This window comes from Tachypleus tridentatus, chromosome 10, assembly GCF_004210375.1.
Source record: "Tachypleus tridentatus isolate NWPU-2018 chromosome 10, ASM421037v1, whole genome shotgun sequence".
Lineage (NCBI taxonomy): Eukaryota > Metazoa > Arthropoda > Merostomata > Xiphosura > Limulidae > Tachypleus > Tachypleus tridentatus.
In genome coordinates this window covers 32,438,046-32,453,440 of record NC_134834.1, presented here as the reverse complement: position 1 = coordinate 32,453,440, position 15,395 = coordinate 32,438,046, and the positions used below count along the sequence as shown (strand labels likewise).

The 15,395-nt window shown below is 32.2% G+C and overlaps 1 protein-coding gene across 1 annotated transcript in view; it reads right to left on the bottom strand.

The window, feature by feature from the left end:
- The window catches only part of LOC143229013 (solute carrier family 15 member 1-like), a 50,275-nt gene that overhangs the window by 19,553 nt on the left and 15,327 nt on the right, over positions 1-15,395 (bottom strand). Inside the window, exons 3-8 of the mRNA XM_076460629.1 lie at positions 9,814-9,955; positions 8,207-8,290; positions 6,255-6,354; positions 4,676-4,766; positions 3,695-3,775; positions 1,259-1,341 (exon numbers count right to left, since the gene is read on the bottom strand). Coding sequence (XP_076316744.1) covers positions 1,259-1,341; positions 3,695-3,775; positions 4,676-4,766; positions 6,255-6,354; positions 8,207-8,290; positions 9,814-9,955 — 581 coding nt within the window. The remainder of the gene's footprint in view (positions 1-1,258; positions 1,342-3,694; positions 3,776-4,675; positions 4,767-6,254; positions 6,355-8,206; positions 8,291-9,813; positions 9,956-15,395) is intronic.

Below are 15,395 nucleotides of genomic sequence, written 5' to 3'. Positions count from 1 at the left end.
GTAACTAAGATGAATTTAGATTGTTTTAACAAATCGAGCACACTAAAAACAAACCTACTTCCTTGAAATCTTGGATCGAAAGAATGTGGTAGCCTTTTCAAAGATTAAAATGGCTTAAAAAAACCACTCTGGGGACAATGTGAGCTGTTGATTGGTTATTCACATGTCATATATTGAAGGGAATGTATACAAGGGACTGCTTTCAAAAATAAAAAGAGATGAATGGAACCACTGTACAAATCCCTATATAAACCATCTCTCATCAAAATACAAAGATACAAGGTTCTTATCTTATATTCTAGCTTGATAATATTAGTAATTTGAGTTTCCAATTTGTATGAAACTACAGATTTAGTATTTTGACATAAGAAATATCTAAATTAAAACAGTGCCTGCATTCAACATACCACATGACTCACTAAAATATATATTTAGATGTGTTCTCTTAATATTTACTTTTAAATTAAGATATTAACTCTAACACTAATAAATAACACTATGTAACACAAATGTTGTTCCTGGATAGTACGTGTTATTTCTGTTATAATGTTTTCGTTACACTCTCCCAGGTCACAAAGTTTGAAGAGAAAAATAGGTTGTTATTTTTTTCATTTACTTTAGGCATGAGCAATTGGGAAATAACACTTTCTGTCCAGGAATAAGAAAAAGTAATTTTTTTATAATGCAATATTAAAGTTTGAATTGTAAACTACGATTTGATTCCAAACATATTGACATAAATCCATATAATAGGAGTTCAATAAAATTTGAATCCAAGTCAACAAACGCGTTGACACGGCTGCCTTTGATCTGTGACTCGTAGCCAAAGGGATCACTATACAATATTTTTCTTGCAGTAACTATAGAAACCCGTGTTTGTATAGTTTCAGAATTAGTTTGTTTCCTGTATTTCGCATAAAACTACTTTGCTAGCTTGTTTTGTTTTGAATTTCGCGCAAAGCTACACGAGGGCTATCTGTGCTAGCATTTTCTAATTTAACAGTGTAAGACTACACGGAAGCAGCTAGTCATCACCACCACCCACGGCCTCTTGAGCTACCCTTCTACCGTCACATCATAACGTCCTCACTACTGAATGGATGAGTATGTTCGGTGACGGGACTCGAACCCGAGACCGCAGATTGCGAGGGCCCTAAGTACCAGTCCTGTTTCAAATTAGGATCACTAGAATATTCATCTAAGTAATACTAATTAGTTATTTCACTTAAAACATCAGAGTAACCAAAATAATACTTACAAAAATACATTTTATCACCTTGATTACAATGTTTCCCTGCGGGGGAACGATGTTATACATAGAACGTCCCACGATAAAGAGAACTGGAAAACAAGCCATGTAGATAAACAAAATTAACCAATTAATTAGTGTCTACTTACATCGAAAGTGCATCATAAACCAACTTTCACCAGACTTTAATTAAGTTTTCACTTTTTCATTCCTTTAAAGAAAATCTGGTTAAAACTCTACCAAAGAGACGTTTAAAATGTTGGGAAGTTTAAACCGTTTTAAAGCAGAACATTAGAGCACATGTTTAAAAGGAAATGTTACCTGTTGTTAAAGCAAAAACTGAAACCTAGATAACCAGATATTCCATTTATTGTAATGTTAGCTGTCTTGAAAAAAAAAAACTGTTACTATAATCATACATGATGACGAAGATATTATTAAACAATTATGTCTACGGGATCGATTGATATATGCCTTTAAAAAACAGTCTGGTTTAAAAGGGATCTTCAACTTTAACTACAACCAACATCTACTGAGTGACCTGCTTGAGTTCACGTGCCCGAGATGTTACCACGGGTATATTTGATCCATCCTTAAAACGATTCCCAGACGAATACAATAACATTTCAAGGTTAAAACCCACAAACTAGTGGTATTACCAACAACTAACTAAACGAATGTCATGTTGTGCCTACCTCCACTTTTTACCGCTTCATTCTAGAAACGAGTTTTACCTTAAAATGCTAAAATTTCTTCCCATTAAGTTAATAAAACCAGGTCTTATCCAGAAGATGAGTACACCATCACTACATCTTCCATTACAAAAATGTAAATAACAGAATGAACAGGAACTTCGTCCATTAAGTTAATAAAACCAGGTCTTATCCAGAAGATGAGTACACCATCACTACATCTTCCATTACAAAAATGTAAATAACAGAATGAACAGGAACTTCGTCCATTAAGTTAATAAAACCAGGTCTTATCCAGAAGATGAGTACACCATCACTACATCTTCCATTACAAAAATGTAAATAACAGAATGAACAGGAACTTCGTCCATTAAGTTAATAAAACCAGGTCTTATCCAGAAGATGAGTACACCATCACTACATCTTCCATTACAAAAATGTAAATAACAGAATGAACAGGAACTTCGTCCATTAAGTTAATAAAACCAGGTCTTATCCAGAAGATGAGTACACCATCACTACATCTTCCATTACAAAAATGTAAATAACAGAATGAACAGGAACTTCGTCCATTAAGTTAATAAAACCAGGTCTTATCCAGAAGATGAGTACACCATCACTACATCTTCCATTACAAAAATGTAAATAACAGAATGAACAGGAACTTCGTCCATTAAGTTAATAAAACCAGGTCTTATCCAGAAGATGAGTACACCATCACTACATCTTCCATTACAAAATGTAAATAACAGAATGAACAGGAACTTCGTCCATTAAGTTAATAAAACCAGGTCTTATCCAGAAGATGAGTACACCATCACTACATCTTCCATTACAAAAATGTAAATAACAGAATGAACAGGAACTTCGTCCTTTGAAAATGAGATGGATTAATCAAATAATGTATATATACTCATAACCCAACCAATGGAATAGTTAATGGTACTTATCATAAGCCCAGTTTCCAAGACTAGAGTTATAAAAAGAAATGTTCTTGCTTTAATATACAATACAGTTGTTTCACAATATATGTTCTTGAAAAAGATGTTTGTTAGGTGTAAGGAGAGTTAAGTGTTCTTACCTGTAAAACTAAGAACCAACTATAACTCTTCTAAGTTGTAAGATATTTAAATGTTTTTAGCTATAAACTTCTTCTAAGTTGTTAGATGTTAAGATGTTTGAATGTTTTCAGCTGTAAACTTATTTTAAGGTGTTAGATGTCAGGATATTTAAATGTTCTTAGCTATAATCTTCTTCTAAGTTGTTAGATGTAAGGATGTTTAAATGTTCTTAGGTATAATCTTTATCTAAGTTGTTAGATGTAAGGATGTTTAACTGTTTTTAACTATAAACTTCTTCTAAGTTGTTAGATATAAGGATGTTTAACTGTTTTTAACTATAAACTTCTAAGTTGTTAGATATAAGGATGTTCAAATGTTCTTAGCTTTAAAATTAAGAACTAACTATGGATTTTCTTTTATCTAAGTAAAAAAGCAAAACACGATTAAAAACAGTTGTTGTTTTTGGAATGGCTTTGACCTTTTCCTGTTAAAATAAACTTTTTATTTTTTCAACTAATTTTTTAGAAAGTCTAATTGAGAATAAGAATGTTGTCGTTCTGTGGACAGTTTCAAGTATAAATGTTAATACGTTGAGAAGTTATTAATATAAGCGTATGATAATCTACCTTATAGGCTATTTTTGAAAAAGATAATAAAGAAAGAAAATAAAATTATAACAAGAACAAACTTACTTAAGGCTACAACCATCAACACTGCTGGAACACCAAAAGCTAACGGGTAGCAAGTGTTGTCTCCAAAGCAAGTGACGTCGGCTGAAACGTCACAGGAATATTATTAGTCTTCGCAACAGTTGAAAAAAATCTTTACTAAGTATGTTTTAAATGTTCTGGATTGTGATTAACAAACGTTATATAAACCTGTCATTACTTAATTATTTGTAATGTATACAACCAATTAGGCTATAGAATGAAGAAAAAATTATAACTAGTTGATACTAAGGAAACAGTGTCTATGGTATCTAAGAAACACCGCTTAACTGTTTTGTTTGATTAATCATGATATACTGCCATCTATGTGCAAAATGAATTAATAAAGTCAAGCAATAACGAAGTATGCACGATTTATTCATTAAAAACATCCTTATGGACATTAAACTTTTTTCTTTTAAAACTTACATAAATTGTCCGTTATTTAAAATATTCAACAAGTATATTTCCTTACTTATGATGAGATATTGTGAAAAATTCTGAAATCGAAGGAAATAATTTATTCATAAAAATAATGTTTATAATTTATATTCGTATATTTAATAATTTTAAAAACTTATATTCGTACAAATGATAATTTTTATATTTTATATGCGTAAAAATATTTGTTTATAATTTACATTCCTAAAAATAAATATTATTTTTTACCTATTTTGTAAAAATTAATATATTACCTTTTCGAAATACTTTACAAGATGAACTTAAAGAAATTTAAGTTAACTTTGCTTTGAATTTTTCGAAATTTTCTTTTAAACATAAGTTAAGTTTTGTTGTTTTGTTTTAGGTATATGGATCAGTAAAATAAAGGTAGAGTTTACAATTTGAGAAGTAAAATCAGTTTCATATAAAAATAATTTATTTCCATTACATGGAGTACAAAACAAAACATTTTTTATAAAATAATAAGAACACGTTGTTCGCTCGGTGAACGTATGTCTTATTTACCTCTCAAAATTGGAGTCAGAAAAGTGGACAACAAACTTCCAGCATTGATGGAAAAATAGAAAAGAGAGAAGAAACGTTGAAGATCGCGTTCCTTTAAAAATATACAACAATAAACCTTTAAAGATATACAACAATAAACTTTTAAAATATATAACAATAAACCTTTAAAGATATACAACAATAAACCTTTAAAATATACAACAATAAATCTTTCAAAATATACAACAATAAACCTTTAAAGATATACAACAATAAACCTTTAAAGATATACAACAATAAACCTTTAAAAATATGCAACAAAAAACCTTTAAAGATATACAACAATAAACTTTTAAAGATATACAACAATAAACCTTTAAAGATATACAACAATAAACCTTTAAAAATATGCAACAAAAAACCTTTAAAGATATACAACAATAAACTTTTAAAGATATATAACAATAAACCTTTAAAGATATACAACAATAAACCTTTAAAGATATACAACAATAAACCTTTAAAATATACAACAATAAACCTTTAAAAATATACAACAATAAACCTTTAAAGATATACAACAAAAAACCTTTAAAGATATACAACAATAAACCTTTAAAGATATACAACAATAAACCTTTAAAGATATACAACAATAAACCCAATATTTCAAACAGTTACGGAACTGTTAAAAATACTTTAAAATGAACACACAATTTATTTATCATTAACCAACTATATTACTATGTATTTAAAAATTAGTACTTGTAATATCTGTTGGTTTCTATAGAGAAACGTTTTTCTCTTAACCTATAAATACAGAATGAAAGAGTTGAGACTGAAAATTAAACTAGTTATTTCAAAATAACTGATACTTAAAACCGTCGTTACTTGATGAAACTCCACAATTACAGAATTGACGAAACAAAACACAGATAGTTGTACCTTTTACACGTACTTCGTGGTTTTGCCGGTAAAGAAATCGTCTGGTAAATAAAGTACCTAATGATGACTTTACCAGTGAAATAATAGTCTTAATTTTTGACATAAAGTTTTGTGAAACGTACGATGTTTTTTTTACATCGATTCTGAAGTTATTTCTAATATGTCGAAAAGCACATTGGATTACTCTGGACATAATGAATTTGTTCGAACTATTGGAGCTATTATCAAGTGGTTACTTTGATCATAAGACTAGATTATTAGAAACATATTTGATATGATAAATGTTTCGAGTATTTGTATACATTTGATTTGATCAAACAACTGCTGTATTTTGGACATAAACAGTTTCATTCAGTTGACCAAATCATTTCGGACCAATTTAATTTTCACCATATTACTGGTATGTTTTGGATATATATAGTTTCACTTAATGACTAGAGCATTTTAATACTGGTCGATTTGATTAAACAAATACAACAAAAGCGGGAAAACTACTTCACCAACCGTCTAGGTGTCTGACAATAGTTTTCGCTAACCAATATTTTCACTTCAGGCATTTTTGACTAAATATCTCATACCTTCTAAGACCTGTGTCCAGCGATTAAACTAAGGCATAAAACTATTTATTATGTAAAACTGAAACGTTGAAAACTACCTGACCAGGACCGAACTGGTCTCCGCCAAATGCTGACACACAAGGCTTGATACCTCCAGTCCCTGCTGCTACCGTGAAGAGACCTATCATGGATATAGCTCTGAAGAAGAAAAGTAAAGATATGGTTCCACACAGAACACGAACATACCAGTTAATGTAAACTCTTCTTAGCTATAATCTAAGTAGCTTTCAACAAATTTACCTTTCTAAACTAAAGACACGCCTGAAATGATGAAACTAAGTTTATTTATATTAGAGTTTACAGTATTTCACTTTATTAAGTTTGCTTATTGATTTATGTGAGCAGTTTAAAGCTTACCACTGACATGTCTTAACTGTGTGTGTTATGGGTACTGAAGCACTATAACTAGATACAGCTTAACTGTATGTGTAATGGATGCTGTAGAATTGTTACTTCATACAGATCTTAATTCTATGTGTAATGGGTACTGTAGCACTATAACTAGATACAGATCTTAACTGTATTTGTAATGGGTACTGTAGCACTATAACTAGATACAGATCTTAACTGTATGTGTAATGGGTACTGAAGTACTATAACTAGATACAGATCTTAACTGTATGTGTAATGGGTACTGTAGCACTATAACTAGATACAGATCTTAACTGTATGTGTAATGGGTACTGAAGTACTATAACTAGATACAGATCTTAACTGTATCTGTAATGGGTACTGAAGTACTAAAACTAGATACAGATCTTAATTGTATCTGTAATGGGTACTGAAGTACTATAACTAGATACAGATCTTAACTGTATCTGTAATGGGTACTGTAGCACTATAACTAGATACAGATCTTAATTGTATCTGTAATGGGTACTGAAGCACTGTTACTAGGTACAGATTTTAACTATTTGTAATAGGTACTGTAGCATTGTAACTAGATACAGATCTTAATTGTATGTGTAATGGATACTGTAGAATTGTTACTTCATACAGATCTTAATTGTATGTGTAAGGGGTACTGTAGCACTATAAATAGATAGAGATCTTAACTGTATTTGTAATGGGTACTGTAGCACTATAACTAGATACAGATCTTAACTGTATTTGTAATGGGTACTGAAGCACTATAAATAGATACAGAGCTTAATTGTATTTGTAATGGGTACTGTAGCACTATAACTAGATACAGATCTTAACTGTATTTGTAATGGGTATTGTAGCACTATAACAAGATAGAAATCTTAACTGTATTTGTAATTGGTACTGTAGCACTATAACTAGATAGAGATCTTAACTGTATTTGTAATGGGTACTGAAGCACTATAAATAGATACAGAGCTTAATTGTATTTGTAATGGGTATTGTAGCACTATAACAAGATAGAAATCTTAACTGTATTTGTAATTGGTACTGTAGCACTATAACTAGATACACATCTTAACTGTATTTGTAATGGGTACTGAAGCACTATAACTAGATACAGATCTTAACTGTATTTGTAATGGGTACTGAAGCACTATAACTAGATACACATCTTAACTGTATTTGTAATGGGTACTGAAGCACTATAAATAGATACATATCTTAATTGTATTTGTAATGGGTACTGTAGCACTATAAATAGATACATATCTTAATTGTATTTGTAATGGGTACTGTAGCACTATAACTAGATACAGATCTTAACTGTATTTGTAATGGGTACTGAAGCACTATAACTAGATACACATCTTAACTGTATTTGTAATGGGTACTGAAGCACTATAACTAGATACACATCTTAATTGTATGTGTAATGGATACTGTAGCAATATTAGAGCTTATTGTGTTTTTGTTGTTGTTTCTTTTTGCCTTACTTGACAAGAAGACAAGCTTGGTTAAACTATAGAATGACTTATAAACCTATCTTATATATATATATAACACCATTGATAAACATAAAAGAATAAATTTCTTTATTAGAACGTCAAAGAAAACTACTTACGCCATTGGCAGAAAGTTTGGAATGGATGCCAGGGCTAATATAATGTTTCCCGATGCATACAATATAGAAATGTATAGAATCGTCCTATAACAAAAGACAATTAAATGAGCATTTCTGATGATGGAAAAGAAAATTATCAGTTGTATTTTTATACAATTAATAAACAGGTTGTATGAATCATACAGTTTATAAACATTATTTTGTTATACTTTATTTGTTTAACCAGTAAATTAGAGGGTTTTGTGACGTCACATTGGTGACAATATTGAAATAGAAGAGGGAGGAAAGAAAGACAAACTTCACTTATTCACTTTAAATACATAATGTTTGTTTGTTCTGAATTTCGCGCAAAGCTACACGGGGTTATGTGCGGTAGCTTTCCCTAATTTAGCAGTATAAGGCTAGAGGAAAAGCAGCTAGACATCACTACCCACCGCCAACTCTTTGGCTACTCTATTAACAAATAGTAGGATTGACCGTCACATTATAACACCCCCACGGCTGAAAGGGGGGTATATTTGATGTGACGAGGATTCGAACCCGCTATCCTCCTATTACGAGTCGAGTGCCTTAACCATCTAGCCATGCCGGGCCGTATATACGTGATGGTTTATTTACTGACGAAACCACGGTCGTGAATAAAGTTTTTTTTTATAGACAGTTGCCTTTGTTTGTTTGTTTTACCTCCAGTCCTGTAATTATGGAATTTCACAAAATACCAACGGTTCTAAGTACCAATGCTGAAACTTAGTTTGTAAAGTTATAATCCAGAACACAAACTTATATTTTACTCTAGTTAACAAATATTAATATGAAACGAAAGCCAGTTAATAAAAATGTACAGTTTATAGGTGAAAAGGACAGTAAACCAGTCTTAGAAAAAAACACATAGTAGAATCTATCACGTAAGTCCTTCAACCAGTGTATTGAGCTGGACTAACAAATATTACTAGGTGATTATACAGACCAATCATAACTATCACCACCCCGTCTATAATGATAGATATTACTCATTCATCACATTCTCAATGTGTGATATAGGTACTTAGCATACTCGAACTGTAAATCCGGGAGTTGGTGGCTCCAAGCTCGTTGCCACAAGAGTGACAGCTATTTCATATTATGCATCACTCAAGTGTTATGCAAGAGCTGGCGTTTGGTACTGCTGATTAGCTGCCTCCTTTTTAACCTTATTACTTTAAAATAAGGGGTGTTTATGTGCAGTTAGCCCTGAATAGAATAAATAGTATAATATTTTTCTCTCGATTTATTATTTTCACATTAATTTTATAGTTTTGTTTGATGATTTACAGAAAGAATGAAGTATTATGAAAATGGTTCTTTACATCACAATACATACAAGTACAAGAGGATTGTTCCAAATCTTCACACAACGTATTAACTTTGTTTTTGTTGGGCTATACCTCATAATCACATCAAGATTTTGCTTTCAAAATTCGAGACACAATATTACAAAAAGAAAATCCTATAAGGATTAAAACATGTGATTTAATTTTTTTAGTGAAAATAGACAATTTACCATAATTTTAAAACGAATAAAACCCAAATAAACAGGAGGCTAACACCTCATAATTATATAACTTTACTTGAACTTTCCCAACAGTGAATCTGCCAGCATTGCACCAAAAACAGGAGTGAAGTAACAAGCCATTGAAAAGACGTGATAAATCATGGTGGCCATGTCGTCATCGTAAAGAAGAATGGTTGTCAAGTAGAGTGTTAAGACAGCTGAAATAAAACTGGTACAAATTAAATATTGCCGAATCATAATAGCAATAATTATGTCACCATGGTCAAAGTAACTTGACAGATACATGGTTAACACCACAAAATCAAATGAAACATATAACGTTAACATCTCTTGAAATGATTTAACAATATACACATATTGAAACTAACTTAACAGATAGCGTTAATTGTTTAAAGTAACACAAAATGTACTTTATTATCCCCTTTAACACGACTGACAAATAGAACAGATACCATGTTAACATTTTATCAAGTAACGTAACAGATGAAGCTTGAATATAACAGAAATATTAAAATGATAATCTAACAGTCGTCAAGCCAGTGATGATCAAGTTTTTTTTTATTATATGTCGCTTTTGGTTTGCAACTACTATTAAAACCTCGGTTTTGATGGTTTGCAATGGTGGTTCGTAGTCTTTGTCACAGCAATATCGTTTTCTGAGTGCGTGTTTTTCTTATAGCAAAGCCACATCGGGCTATCTGCTGAGCCCATCGAAGTCGTTTTCTAAGTGCGTGTTTTTCTTATAGCAAAGCCACATCTGCCTATCTGCTGAGCCGCATCGGGCTATCTGCTGAGCCACATTGGGCTATCTGCTGAGCCCACTGAAGTGTATAACGTTTACTATCAACTAAAATAAATATTAATCGTTCGGCTTTAGAGCTAACAAAGATTTTTAAATATAAATCATGATAAATCCTTGGGTGGATCATTGGAGTTTAAACACTAAAAATCGGGTTTCAATATTCTCGACAGACGCAGAACGAGTAGTCTGCTGTTCAACTTTGCATCAAAACAACAATAAATTATACAAAATGTTGAGTTTTTAAGTTACAACAAATAGTAAAATACATTGATCTTCCGATATTTCCTGTTCATTAATGCTCAAAATTAATGCCCACTTCACTCCCAATTGCATAGTGGTATGTCTGCGGACTTATACTGCTAGAAACCGGGTTTCGATACCCGTGATGAGCAGAACACAGACAGCCCTTTATGTAGCTCTGTGCTCAATATCAAACAAACAAATAAACTTAATGCTTAACTTCAATTTATAATATTGGGATTACGGCCGAAAACGTCTACAATAGTAAGAGCGTCCAACTTATGATTCAACGCACTCTAATAATTAGTTTGTTTGTTTGTTTGTTTGTTTTGAATTCCGCGCAAAGCTACACGAGGGCTATTTGCGCTAGCCGTCTCTAATTTAGCAATGTAAGACTAGAGGGAAGGCAGCTTGTTATCACCACCTACCGCCAACTCTTGGGCTACTCTTTTACCAACGAATAGTGGGATTAACCGTTGCATTATAAAGCCCCCACGGCTTAAAGGGATAGCATGTTTGGTGCGACGGGGATTTGAACCCTCGATCCTATATATATATATATATGCCTAATAGCATTTCCTGTTATATAGAAATTTATCTTTTCTTACTTTTATTGGTCATTTCCAATAATGCTAACACTAACAACAGCTCGTTAGTTTACGTTTCTAGACAGCAGACAAACAACAACAAAAATTCATACTCAATACTTTTGTAAAATGTTTCTAACAATGAAAAATATTTATATTTATTATCTTTTCAGGATGTTTCCAACAATGCCTCTCGGAATGTTTCTAATAATGACAAATAACTTATTCACACTTAATACCTTTCCATGATATTTCCAACAATGAAAATAACTTTCATGACGTTCCTGAAACTGATACAGATTGTATTTACTTGTAGTTCGTGATATAAATCTGTTAGTATTATTACTGCCTAAATATACAAGTATTACTTATATATATTACACAATTTCTGCATACTAAAGTAGTGATATTTTGTCGAATAACAACGAGAAATTAGATTTCGTGCATCTTAAGGCAGAATAAGGAACTGCATAACGTATTATCATACGTTTACTACTAGAGGTGAGTTTGTACTCTTAGGAGCGAGTCTAGATGTTTAACGTTTGGTCCAGCTCAAGTTCAAAGATATTCATATGAAGGTGCAAACAGATTTGGAACTGTACGAACAACTTGTCTGTATTTTGTACTAATTGTATTTCTCATTCGCAGGTAGATGTCAGTAAAACAATGAGAAACAATAAGAAGAAAAAAATCCAAAAGCAACTATAATTATCTCGAAATCGTGTGTGACGCATAACAGCTTGAATATGTGGTACATAAACAAGCAAGAACGACAGAATGTTTAACTATTTTAACAGCTCAAATGCTACCACTGTTCGAATTATTTTACTGAGTGTTGGGATTTCTCAAATGCGTTATAAGAAAAGCGGTCACAATGAATACTTGTAGATCAACTTTTTATGGTTCGATTAGCCTGTTTTAGATTTCGTTACAAGCTAAAAGCTCGTACAGGTCTATATTACGCGTTAAAAATTCAACTCGAAGATTCAATCACTGGTATGATAGCAGCGTTAAAATTTCAGAAATAAATACAACATAAGAAAGTTTGTTGTTCTCTCTGCAGAACAAAGAAAACAAACATGTAGAAAAATGCTGCGATTAAAATACTTTACAAACAAGAGTTACTTGTAACAATGAAAATGCCTCACGAGCAAGAATTTCGTAGTTCAGTGACAGTCAGTTGTTCTTTTTTATTCCAGTTTGTACATACAACATTCTGGTTGTAACAGGAAGCAAATCCCGCTCGAAATACTATGTGGCGTTAAGTACCGTTATATTGTTCATCCTTCTATATTATTTTTTCTTTCGTGAGGTATGCTACCAAGGTTCAGATGTTATTTTGAATCATCCTAAATATATTCTTTATTCGTCACTAGATGGCAGTAAAGTATTGCACGAGAATAAATCGGTTCACAGATAGGATTAAATTATCATTTTTCTAATGATTTTGTATAAAACAGTAAAAAACAACGTTATTTAAACCATGCGAATTTCAAGTAACTTGACTCATTTGCATTTCATTTAGCTCCATGCAGTTGTCTCATTTGATTCACGTAGCTGAAGTTATCAAACTCAAATATATGAGTTTAATTTTACTTCACCCAACTAAAGTAATTTGAGTCACATAGCTGAATTGAATTTATTTAACCCTACGTATATCACGTTATATAACCCTTCCATAGTTACAGTTTACAAGCTCGCATACTCCCTAGTGGCACAGCGGTATGTCTGCAAACTTACAACGCTAAAATCCGGGTTTCGATACAGGTGGTGGACAGAGCACAAATAATCCATTGTGTAGCTTTATGCTTAATTATAAACAAGTTAAAAGCTCGCCTAACTGAGCTTATTTAACCCATCTAACTTGGATTATTTAACATCATGTTGTTGAGGTTATTTAACACAGGAAATTAAGTTAATATAGCCCCAGTAGTTAAAATTGTGCAACTCATACAGTGAGGTAATTTTAACGTGATATAAATAAACCATTTTGTGAAATAAGATTTGCGATCGAACAGACTTATGCAGAATATTTTGGTGTTACTGGATAAAAGAGGACAGTTAAACCAACTTTAATTTTTTAAAAATAGTACGGCTAATGGACTAATTTATTTTGTCAAGATAAAGCTTGTTGTCTAACAATAACACTGTCGCCAAATTTTTTTAAGATCGGAATAATAGCATCACAACAATTGATTTTGTTATCGTCTGGTACATGAATTTAACTTATCAAGTTTCATAAATATCTTAAGACATAAAATAATATATAACAAGCAGATTTTCGAGTTAGAGCAAGCCGCCAAATAAAAACTGGTTGTTTAAAAAACAAAACAAAAAAACAGTGCCCTATTTGTCAGTTTATTTGCACGAGGTTCTTAGTACATGTCAAAGAACGGTTGGGTGTGTAAATGTTTCATATCTACGTTAGTTCTGGTCTATATGTGTAGCCTGCTTTCATCAAAAATTAATATTAATTTTGTAAGCTGCTTTTGCGCCTGAGTTAGAATGTCCATTAGTCATTTACAGGGCATTTTGAGTGGTTTTGGGCCAGTTAGCTTCGAACATCTTTTTTTAATATATTTTTTTCCTGACAGTGGTTTAGCGGTAAGTATGATGGCTTAGAACTTTAAAACTCAGGTTTCGATACCCGTGGATGGCAAAGCATAAACAGTCTTTAAGTTGCCTTATGCTAAATGACAACTAAACTCATTCAACCGTGAGAGTTTTATACTGTAACAATTCCAGTATTCATTTATAAAAAATACCTCAATACTTGACGGTAGGTGTTGGTTACTAGATGCTTTACCCATAATCCATCGCTTCAAAATCTGGGACAGCTGGTGCAGATATCTCTCGAGTACCTTTGTGCGAAATCCTACGAAATAAATATGACCTGGGATTTTCCCGTTTAAAACTGATCACTCAACTAGATACGGTGGGTTTTAATATGGCAACTTGTTTACAAGGAAAACATCGGGTTCATTTTAACAAATTTCAAGTAACGTTGCTCTCAGCTCGGAATGGCATTCTACAAAGACAACAGACTGAGACCTTAAGAGGGGAACTAAGTGTTCATTATCTATAACTTAAAGTACGTGCAAGTTAAGCCTACTTTTCACAGTTTCCGTAAGGTACCAAACGTCTTTTGTTAACATTTAGTTTTTGTAAAGTAATATTTTAACACAAATTTATAACGTGATACCCTTCCTGTTATGATCAACAATATATCTCTGTTACGTTTGTTTGTTTAAAAAGGTTCGCACCAATTTATACAAGAACTATCTGCGCATAGTCGTCCATAATTTTGAGACTAGAGGAGCGGAAACTAGCCAACAACACTTTTCTCTGACGATTGAATAAATTTGGTGTCACCTTTTGGGTGGGTCTGTCCATGGCTCAAAATGTAAAGTCCAGTTTCGCAGCAACATGAAGCGTACCACTACACCACCTCCGACTCTCGGAACGTCTTGTTCAAAATAGTGTATTTTGTTGCAACGGAACGCGATCAATTAATTTTCATATTCGCGTATGCAAACGATTTGATTTGTTTTTAATTCTGCGCAAAATAGACAAGGGCTACCTGCGCTAGTCGTCCCTAATTTAGCAATGAAAGACTAGAAGAAAGGCAGTTAATCATCACCACCCACTGTCAACTCTCGAGCTATTTTATACCAACGAATAATGGGATTGGCCGAAACATTATAAAGCCCTCACGGCTGATAGGGCGAGCATGTTTGCTTCTTTGGTTCCAGCTACAAGTAAATAAATAAAAAGAATATATATCTTAGAATAATCCAAAAATAAGGTAGATGTACGAGTATTTATCGAACATTTTCGAAAACTCCCACACTTTAGTCGCGCTTGGTGTTTAAACATCACCTCCGGTTAGACTTCTCAAATGGCAAGAATTTCTAAGCTTTGAGGATTATCTAGTTCTAGATGGAGAGAAAAGAAGGAGGGTAGAGGAAATTCGATGTTTTATATACGTGGAGCTTGGAGGAAATAATC